At 40.4% G+C, this 11,099-nt stretch overlaps 1 protein-coding gene across 1 annotated transcript in view; it reads right to left on the bottom strand.

Annotated features, from left to right (window-relative positions):
* Positions 1-2,431: 2,431 nt before the first annotated feature.
* Positions 2,432-11,099, bottom strand: part of NLRC4 (NLR family CARD domain containing 4) — a 26,944-nt gene continuing 18,276 nt past the window's right edge. The window contains exons 5-7 of the mRNA XM_042446251.1: positions 7,850-7,942; positions 5,387-5,551; positions 2,432-3,850 (exon numbers count right to left, since the gene is read on the bottom strand). Coding sequence (XP_042302185.1) covers positions 3,534-3,850; positions 5,387-5,551; positions 7,850-7,942 — 575 coding nt within the window. The 3' untranslated portion in view covers positions 2,432-3,533. The remainder of the gene's footprint in view (positions 3,851-5,386; positions 5,552-7,849; positions 7,943-11,099) is intronic.

Genomic DNA, 11,099 nt, shown 5'->3' with positions numbered 1-11,099 from the left:
CTGTCCTCAAGGCTTCCCCATGCCATCATCCATCCCTAACCCATCCCTGAGCCAGGCTCAGCCACATGATTTTGCTCGTCCGGAAAGCTTCCGTCTTTCAAAATTCACACACCTGAGCCCAGCTCAGGGACAGATTAGGGTCGGGTGACGGCATGGGGATGCCTTGAGGACAGTATAGTGTGCGATAAAATGCATTTTCACTCAGTCATGCATGTCCCCTGCCCGGATCGGGGGCAAAAGTGAGTGCGATAAACTACCTAGTGGCCAATCAGTTGACTGTTAAAAGCCCACCAGTTGCATCCTCTGTCTCACCATCCCAGGCAGTAATTGATATACAGAGGCATACTTCTCTGATACTAGAGTTGATAATACCATTATGTTTTAATCAGCTACATTTTTAAAACTAAAACTTCCAGAATCTTTCAGCCAGTGTGTATGCAGTTCCAATAAGTTTTCCAGTCTCTGATTTACATGTTATCTGGTTAAAATATGAAGACAGCTAATGTTCTTATTGCATGTCATTTGTTCACCCAAGAAATAGAGAAGGTGGTCAGCAGCACACACTTTACACATTCCAAGCCTGGACTAAATCAATGAAACTGCAGCAACCATATGAGGCAGGTCAAAGCCAGGGTGAACTGACTTTTCTCTTTAAGAATTTTAATTAGCAAAGAGCTGAGTAATATCCATAAGCTCCTGGAAGGTAACAATTGCTACTGTTTGGGATTTATACAATACTAAAAGAGTAGCTTTTCCAACAATCCCCTTTCTCTTAAAAAGGAGCTTAGTAGATGTTTATCGGATAGCCATCTAATACGGCCATTGGAATCCTTCTTCTAATCGCCTTAACAAGCTTCTAAGCAGCATTAAGAACACTTTTATTACACTTGTGGGAAATAGTCCAACTAAAACGAACCCCAAAGCTGATTATCTCCAGTCAAGGGCAGAACATTATAACTGACAAAAGGGGGGGGGGGGAGATCAATATCTGAAGCTAATTTTGAAATCATGTTTTCCTAAGAGACTTGGCTATGTGCACAGAGTGCAATGCACAGGTATATCTATGGGGTAGGAAATGAGGGCATTACTCATCCAGTTAGAATTCTACCTCCACTGAAATTTTCCTTCAGTCCCCACATTACTAGTACTGTATTGCAGAGTGAGACACTAAAAATCATTCACACCTAGAACTCTTATTTTCCTTCCCTCTTTTCTTTGGAGGCTTAAACTGTTTTTCCAAATGCTCTAGTGAAGTTTTGAGTTCCTGCAGTGATAGAAATTTATTATTATTATTATTATTATTATTATTATTATTATTATTCCACTTAATCACTCGAATCCAAGTGGATTACAACAATAAACAAGATACAGTTAAAAATTCTAAAAAAAACTCCTATCCCTCTCCCAATATAAAAATATAGAGGCTTTCTAGATTGGCATTTGGGACGTCCGGAGGACGTCCCATTTTAAAAAAGGGGCGTCTCTTATAGACGCCCCTGGGCCTAGTACGGACTCCGTCCGTACAAGATGGCGTCGGCCCTTCTACATGGCCGGCGCCATCTTTGCGTATCGGATGCTGAGCGTCCGTACGCGTCGCGTCCCTTGTGACGTAGCGAGTGCGCCCCTGGCGCCTCGCTACGTCGCAAATGCGACGGAAAAAGAAGCTCCATTTTGGAGCTTCTTTTTCGGTCCGTGCGGGAGTCGCGCCGTCTGAAGGCTTCGGCTCCCCCGCGGACCTACCGGCGGCGGCGGCAGAGCGCCGCAAAGTGGCAGTATGTACCCCACCATAGTAATACTAAAAGGAGATTAAACCAGAAAGACATTAAAACAATAGTATAAAATAAGAGTTAAAATAAGTAGGAGATTTGTAGGCTTTATATTAGATTTATATTAGATTTATATTAGATTTATATTATATTATATTATATTATATTATATTATATTATATTATAATTAGAGGATGGTATTCTGATAAAGGGGTGTAGTGGCTTAGCAGTTAAGTTGCTAACTCTGATGACTGCAAAGTCAGCAGATTGGCAGTTCAAGACCCAAGGCAGAGTGAACTCCTGCTACTAGTCCCAGCTTCTGCCAACCTAGCAATATGAAAGCATGTAAAAGTACAAGTATATAAATAGGTAACACTTTGGTGGGAAGGTTACAGTGTTCCGTGTGCTTTGGCATTTAGTCATGCTGGCCACATGACCAAGGAGTCATTTTTGACAACGCTGGCTCCCTCGACTTAGTAATACAGATGAACACTGCCCCCTCTACAATCGGACACAATTAGACAATCGTGTCAAAGGGGAAACCTTTACCTTTACCTTTATTCTTATATGGGTGCAATGCCTTCATTTCCATTCTACTGCCGCACTCCTGGAGTTGCATTCCAGTGGTGGAGAAACAAAAGTGTGGAGTCAAAAATATCAGCACATTTTAGCTTAATTATTTTATTGTCACAAACTAAGCCAGAAGAATTTCAGCCTTTTAAAATTATAAAACAACAAGAACAAATGCTAGGAAACTATCAAACAATACTTTCATGGGTCATGGCCATTTAAAGAACCCAAGATGGGTAAATTGTGGACCAAGAGCACAAGGTTCTCTATCCTTGTTTTAACCCTTGTCTCTCTAGTTATAATTCCAATACAAATCACCCCATTTCCCATTCTACAATTAGTGATGCGGGGGAAAGCTTCCATTGACATAGTTCAGAAAGTTGCTATGAAAGGTCAGAGATATAAGTTAAAAACATTTGCATACAATTTAGTATTATTTTTGGTAAACCCTCCACATGGAATGGAAAAATTACTAGAAATGTTAAAAGAATTTAGGATGTATGCAGGGTTCCAGATAAATATAAATGTGTATAGGGCAATAACAAAGCAGAGAGTCACTAACTTAAAAAAAATAGAAATAACAAGGAGATAATGGTCATTGTTTTAGGAAGATCAAGTGATTTAGAAGAAATGCTAGTAAGACTAGAAGGGAGGTTTGTACAAGCTTAACTTTAAGTAAGGAATCTGACTGAATGAAGGGGTGGGGATAAGATAACCGAAATAACAGTGAAATGGCATTTTTGCACTATAATTCTATATTGTGTGTGTTGTGTGCCTTCAAGTCAAATCCAACCTATGGCAACCCTATTATGAGGTTTCTTGGCAAGATTTGTTCAGGGAAGGTTTGCCATTGCCTTCAAAACATACACAATATAGAATTATAGTGCAAACATGCCATTTCACTGTTGTATTATAGCTACAATGCTTTTAAAAAATGAAAGATTACTGGAGAAGAGAAGGAATTACTTTTTGTTCTGATATCTCTTGGAATTAAAAAGAAACAAAGGTGAGAGTGGCAATAACATATTGTAGCTTTGGCAGGACTTGCCACAAAAGAGCCTGCGATGACAGAAAAGTTGTTTGGATTAAAAAAGCAATATTACAATCTCCTGACACATTTGCTCTGTCTAGAAAACTACTTGGGGGTTAATGTGGATTTAGCAATGGAAGAAACCTTGTGCCCAGAACTGGCCTTGTTTAAGAAATGATTAATTGCAGCTCATTTCTATGACTTTGCTTGGCTTTGTTAATTTCTCCAAGATCATGGGCATCAAACTGCCAGCCAAGTAAATAAATGCCTTGTAAACAAACCAACTGTATTATCAATCGGGCCATTGCCAAAACTAACTGGGAAGATGGCAAAAAGCCTTGGTGTTGGCTGAAATCCAGAATTTTCAGCTTCTTGAGATTTGATAAGGGTCCTAGGATGGTAATCCACCCATGACTCGTCATGCAGTTATCCGTCAAGTCCAGATGCTTGAGATCTCTGAAGGATGTATTCGTAAGAAGTGTACCTAAAGAAATATTTTAAGGCATATTTTCATATTATTTTCTTCTTTATATCCTTTTCTACCAATGCTGTGTCCTAAGGTGGCGCGCGTGCACATGCACACGCACACACACATGCACACTCTGTCTGTCTGTCTGTCTGTCTATTAAAGCCAGATATAACATATCAAAACACAGTTAAGTTACAACATTACAACACAACTGAACAAGTGAACTAACAACTGTACTAAACATGATTTTAAAGCAGATCAAATAGAAAAAAACAGAAAATCCCCATCCTTAGTAGACAGCTTGTTGTTTAAAGCCTGACTAAATACAAAAGTCTTTCAGACACTTCTTAAATTTCCCAAGTTAAGGGGAAAAATAAGTGTTTAAGACAACATGTAATAGACTAGCTTAACTGTGTGCAGTAGAATACAACATGGCACACAATAAAATTCACTTTCAAGAAGAAGGAAAATCAGAAGTTATACTCTGTAAAAATATTCATGAAATGTAATATTTTAATAACACAGCTTTTTCTCCAAATATCTTTCCTATGAGCTTCCTGTTAGCCCTGAGAATAATGGGAAAGCCTTTGCCCCAGTTATGACCATTTGAATTCTTGATGGAGTATTTTACAGTTTGGAGCAAGACTTTATGAGTGGTGGTAGTATCTCTATGCACCAGTCCTCCCAGGAAAACCTATGAAATCAATTACTGTACTCAGTTTTCAGAGGGAGGGGATCTATTTTCTCTGGCATTTTAGCATTGGGTATGATTATGAATCCTGTTGCCATTGATTTCATTGTGTATTATTTTTATTATATTTTTAAGGATCACTATTGTACATTGCCTTTAGCAATATAGTCAAACAATTGGAATACACCAATGAAAATAAATTTCGGTAAGACATTCTGCAACAGAGGAGAGCAAAGTGAGGCTTGTAGGGTCTATAAAGTCTTCACACACACACTCCAAATGAATTTACATCTGAACAATGTTCCAGGAAAAACTCACATGGAGGCCTCAAGGAGTGGACATTTTCCCATAAGCTAAGTAAGGCAAAACATCTTCCTTGATCTTGCTTTACTCTTCTGGCCCCAGGAGATCAAAGCAGAAGTAGCTTACAGTCACTTACAGTTGAGATTTTACTCTTTTAAAAAGTATTTTTGGACTGACGTGTTCACCTTAGTACTGGCATAAATGAGAAACAACTTGAAGGCACACAATAACAACAACAAGAAGCCTTGAGTTTGGAAAATTGGTCCTGGAACTCCAGAACTTGCCACTCTTGCTCTATTTTAGCACATATGTAGTTAGAGAACTAACAAAGTTAGAGAACATATGTGCTAAAACACATCTTGCAAGCTAGTAAGGTATGCAGAACTCTGTATTTTATTTCATAGAGATAGCTATACATCCAAACAGCAGCAGCCAGTCAGCAATGCAGGCATAGCTTTCTGGATCAGAATAATTGCCCTGACTTAGTATGTTATTCCATTAGATTCTGTATGTATTGCCTTTCTTATGTTTCTTCTTTTACTGGACTTGATACTTACCCAGAATTCCAGCCTCAGAGTCTGTGATGGCCCATTTCTTCAGCCCAAGTTTTGCTAGCTGTGGCATACGTTCTAGCTGTACTAGCTTAATGAGGCAAACAGTCACTTCATCCACAGAGGGGAACATCATCACTTTCATCTTTGGTAGGATGTTTAATGTGTCAACTGAAAAACAGTGCCAAACAGGTGCTAACTAACCATACTAAAACAGCTGAATTATAATGCCTTCAAAATTCAGAGTAAATAAGTTACAGAATTATTATTTGACTTTTGCTCTGGGCATTCAAGAGAAGCCATGGTTTGGTATTATTTTAATATTTCAGTGTTTTCCTAGTGTTTTCATGAAGTATTTCCAACTTTTAACATCTTATGCAACTTCCTTGAGAGAAAGCTTTTTCTCCATCCCACCACCATCACAGGTACATTAAGTGGGGACATGGGAGAGAGCTTTCTCGGTGGCTGCTTCCAAATTTTGGCCTCCTGTCTGCTCTTTTTCCACCAGTAGTCAACAACCTTTTTTATTTAGGCAGGCCTTTGGCCCTAAATTTACTGTGGACTTTTGGGCTGTACACATAGCTCTGAAGGGGTGGTCTGGAGTTGCCTCTGTTACAGTCAGATCGGGGCTGCGGCAACCACACGCTGCAGCCTCGATCTGGCCTTGCAAGGGGCAAAAAGGAGCCACAAAATCCGGCTCCTTTTTATGCCTTATAAGGATATAATAGCTGCATTTTTGCGGCTTGGCAATGCGCCTTCGGCGCTGTGTCATATATACACAGTGCCGGAGGAGTGCTGTGATGTCATGCATTGTGCAGTGCAGCGCACAGTATCACACCACCCTGGGAACGGAACAGGAACATACGTTGTGTAGACACTATGCCCAAACTCCACCCCCAAGCCGGCCCAAACTGCCGGTCTGCACAGCCCCTTTATCACACGGGAGTAATAGGGCAAAATCAGGGTTTAAACAAACGGTTTTCCCATACAAAACGTGATATAGAATTTAAGATTTTCACACAACATCACTATTAAAGAGACAATAAAGAGTCAATTGATAGCAACAAATCATTCACAGGGAAATCCCAAAAATGATTTGTTCCTGTTCCTTGCCTCTTTATGGCAATAAAAGTCCTGTGACAGGAAGGTCTTTCATGGGTGTGTTATCCATGCATATATGTATTTATTTGTTGAAATTATATCCTGCCTTTCTCCCAGAATGGAATTCAAGGCAGCTTACAATAATGTTTTTAAAATCCAGCTAATTTGTTAACCTACAAAAGTTAAAAAGAAATTATATATCAATATTATTAAAAACACAAAGACAACTAAAATGATACATACACATTATAGCTCCATAATTAAAATTCAAACACCTGCCTATATAAAAATGTATTCACTTGCCAGCAGAAAAAGACCAGAGAAAGGGCCAACTGGACCTCCTGTAGAAGGGAGTTCCACAGCCTGAGAGCAGCCACAGAGGAGGCTCTCTCTCACCAACTAGTGAGATGAAGCCCTGCCCTGCAGAACTCAGACCTCACACAAGCTGATATAAGGAGATTCTATCTTTCAGGTATCTGGACCCAAACTATATAAGTCTAACTGTGCACATGCACTCCAGGTCACAGCCAAAAGCTGGGCATCCAGACTCAAGTTCAAGTCTAGAAGCACACCCAAGCTGCAAACCTGAAATTTTATGGGGTGTGTAACTCCAGCCAACACAGGCTGAATCCCTATCGCCTGATCTGCCTTCAAACTAATCAGGAGCACCTGTGTCCTATCCAGAAACAGCTTCCTTGGAATCAGGTGGAAAGGAAAGTTGTGTACCTTCAGCATATTGATGACACGGAACCCCAAAACTCTGGATGACATCTTCCAGAGGTTTCATGTAAATATTAAACAGCATGGGGGAAAGAACCATGCCCTCAGAAAAGTCAACCGCGCCATCCGAGAAAGATGACCCAGAAGGATACCATGGTTGGTGGTACTGAAAGCCACTAAGATGATCAACAGGAACACACTCCCTTGTCTAGTTCTCTGCATAGATCATCCACCAAGGGACCAAAGTGTCTCCATCCCAAAGCCAGGCCTGCATCTGATTTTGCCAGAATAGCAATGATAAAAAAAGAGACACTGCAGTTCAACAACATCTAGAGGGCTACAAATTTCCCACTTTAGTGGGAAAGTAAACAATGTCATTGCTCAGTGCAGAACATTTAATGCTAATACAGTATCTTGTTTTGACTCTGTAAATCAATTTAAATATGTCTTTTTCAAAAAGTAACACATAAAATTATATAGATGACATACTCAAGCTAATCTTTCATGAAAATTCAATCAGTTAAAATTTAATCCTCACTAAAGTGTTCTAACACATTACAATGTTGTTCAAAGCATCCTCCAGCTTTCTCATGAGTAAATATTACAATGAATCTTAATCTTCATTTGGAAGCAAATTTTCTTTCTTACCCAGTTTGCAAAGAGCTTCTTTTCCATTGTTTCCCAGAAAATTATCAGATAAATTGAGTACATGAAGTTTGTGTAAACTGCAAATATTCTGGACTGTAAAACAAGAAAAAACAACTTGTTTTTATAACTATACAAAGCAATAAGACACTGACAGACGTTTTTAACCTTTCATCTTTTTTTGTAGGCTGTTATAGTATCTATAAATGTTGTTGTTGTTTTGATAAATCATGTTTATTAATCTTAAAAACACCAAACAAACAAATTTAAACAACAACACACACATTTGGAACAAAAAGCTAAAAAAAGTTTTAAAAATTGACAACCAAAATGTTGTTATTATTGTTGTTGTTGTGCACCTTTAACCTCTGACAGGGGCAGTGTACAGACCGCCCTTTTGGGGCGGCCTGTACTCGCCCCTTTCCCTGCCGGATCGGGGCCTCAGCTGCCATAGCAGCAGCCTCTGAGGCACCGATCTGCCGCTTTCCAGACCGCGGGGAAGCAGCAAAAGGCCAGTTCCCCATGACCTGGAAATGAGTGTCCTTGGGGCTTCAAGCCCCAAGGACACCCAACAGTGGCGGGGATGAAGAGAAAGGGGCCGCTGAGCCCCTTTCTCTTTTGTGTTGCTAGCGCAGCCGTGTAAAGGCTGTGCCAGCAACACAAACCTGGAAGGAGCTCTGTTTCGGAGCTCCTTCCGGTGCCATGGAAAGGGTGCCCCAGGCGCCCTCACGCCATGCCAGGATGTCACTTCCATGCTGCTCCGTTTGGAAAGAATGGATGCCGCCATTTTGTACGTACTAGGTACATACTAGGGTTAGGGCGTCCAGAAAGGATGCCCTTTCCTAACCCCAGTATGTACCTAGTACGTACTTTTTGCGTGTCTGTAATGCACATAAGTGACCCTAAGACAAATCTATTAATTGTATCATGGAATTTTCTTGGCAAGATTTATTCAGAGTGGGTTTGCCACTGCTTTCTCTGTGGCCAGGAAAGAGTGACTTGTCCAAGGCCACCTTCCATGGCTGAGTAGGGATTGGATCCTGGTCACCTAGAGTCCTGATCCATGTCTCAAACCAGTACTCCATACTGGCTCTTTGTTAATAATACTGAAAGCGTGCTTCTTTCCTATATACACCACACCACACACACACACACTTCAAACAGTGACACTAAAAAAAGGGGGGGGAGGGGAAACAATAGTCTATATAATGTGCATTTTAAAATGGAATAAATGCCTGCATTGCCGAACAAATCAATTTTAGAGCACTTTCACATTGCAGTCAAAATTGACCTGCATTTTGGTCTAATTTGTACCTCAGTCCATTAGTTAGAGTAACAGAGACAGGGATGAACAATGTGTAGCTCTCCTAATAGTTTTGGACTGCAGCTCCCATGATCCCTCTCCACTGCCTATGCAGACTAGGACTAATAGTAGTTGCAATCCCACAATTTCTAGACAATCACAGTTCCCCTACCCCATATACAGAGCTTGTCCTCTAATGGTGCTATTTATCTATTTAAATGCAAATTGTTTAAATGAGAATAATAATAATGATGATGATGATGATGATGATGATGATGATGATGATGATGATGATGATGATGAAAATGTATTTATATTTCCCGCCTCTCCCAAGGATCGAGGCAGGATTACATCAATAAAATAATACAATAATAGAGATACCATTGATAAAACACTAATACTGATAAATCTAATCTCTTTTTTTGATAAAATTACCAGTTAATAATAATAATAATAATAATAATAATAATAATAATTTATTTATTTATAGCCCGCCCAATCACAAGGAATCCAGGCGGGTTACAACAGTAAAAATAAAGATAATAAAATAAAATACAATAAATAAATAAAATACAATAAAATTAAAGAGAGCGAAGTGAGTACATTCACAGTTAGGCCTGATGGAAGTTGGGCCTCTCTTTTTCACTCCCTCCCAGGTCTGATGATGATGTCATGGAGGGAGGGCTCTTCTTCTTGAGGCAAGGATTTTATTTTAATTAATTTTAATTTAATTCTTCTCATTAAATTTAAGAGAAGAATTGGTGGACAGAGTGACATAAGTCACAGTAAATGGGGAGTAGGCAGGGAAGGCCTGCCAGAAGAGATCCATCTTAAGAGCCTTCTTAAAGGCTGTAAGAGTAGAAATGTCATGGATCTCCTTCGGCAGGTCATTCCATAGCTTCGGAGCTGTGATGGAAAAGGCCCTCTGGATGACTGAAGTTAGCCTAGATTTTATTGGCTGAAGTAGATTCTTCCCCGAGGACCTTAGAGTGCGGGACGGACAGTATGGAAGTAGGCGATCTCTTAAGTATTCTGGACCCAAGCCATGTAGGGCTTTGAAGGTAATCACCAACACCTTGTACCTTGCCCGGAAACTAATTGGCAGCCAGTGAAAGGATTTCAAAACCGGTGTTATGTGATCGGTACGACGAGTACCTGTAATTAACCTGGCTGCCATATTTTGTACAAGTTGAAGTTTCTGAACTTGGCACAAGGGTAGCCCCATGTACAGCGCATTACAGAAGTCCAATCGAGAGGTGACCAGCGCATGTACAACTGTTTCAAGGTCTCCCTGCTCCAGGAAGGGGCGCAGCTGGCGTATCAGCCGAAGCTGATAACAAGTGCTCCTGACTGTCGCATCTACCTGAGCTGTCAGGTGAAGCGATGAGTCAAGGAGCACCCCTAAGCTGCGGACAGAGTCTTTCAGGGGAAGTGTGACCCCATCCAGAACTGGCTGACATAATTCCATACCTGGGCTTGGGTTTCCTATAACAAGTACCTCCGTCTTACCTGGATTCAGTTTAGTAGATGAAGGGAATGCAGGGGATATAGTATATCTTGATTTCAGTAAGGCTTTTGACAGGATTCCCCATGACATCCTTGCAAACAATGTGGGCTCGACAACATAACCGTTACATGGATTTGTAACTGGTTGACCGGCCGAACCCAAAGGGTACTCAATAATGGCTCCTTTTCATCCTGAAGAGAAGTGACCAGTGGGGTCCCACAGGGTTCTGTCCTGGGCCCAGTGCTATTCAACATCTTTATCAATGACTTGGATGACAGAATTGGGGGTATACTTATCAAATTTGCAGATGACACCAAATTAGGAGGAGTAGCTAATACCCCAGAGGACAGGATCAAACTTCAGAATGACCTTAATAGATTAGAAAGCTGAGCCAAAGCTAACAAAATGAATTTCAACACAGAGAAATGTAAGGTACTGCACTT

Source organism: Sceloporus undulatus, chromosome 1 (genome assembly GCF_019175285.1).
Source record: "Sceloporus undulatus isolate JIND9_A2432 ecotype Alabama chromosome 1, SceUnd_v1.1, whole genome shotgun sequence".
NCBI classification, from domain to species: domain Eukaryota; kingdom Metazoa; phylum Chordata; class Lepidosauria; order Squamata; family Phrynosomatidae; genus Sceloporus; species Sceloporus undulatus.
The sequence above is the reverse complement of the archived record's forward strand: the minus strand, read 5'-3'. Positions and strand labels throughout refer to the sequence as shown.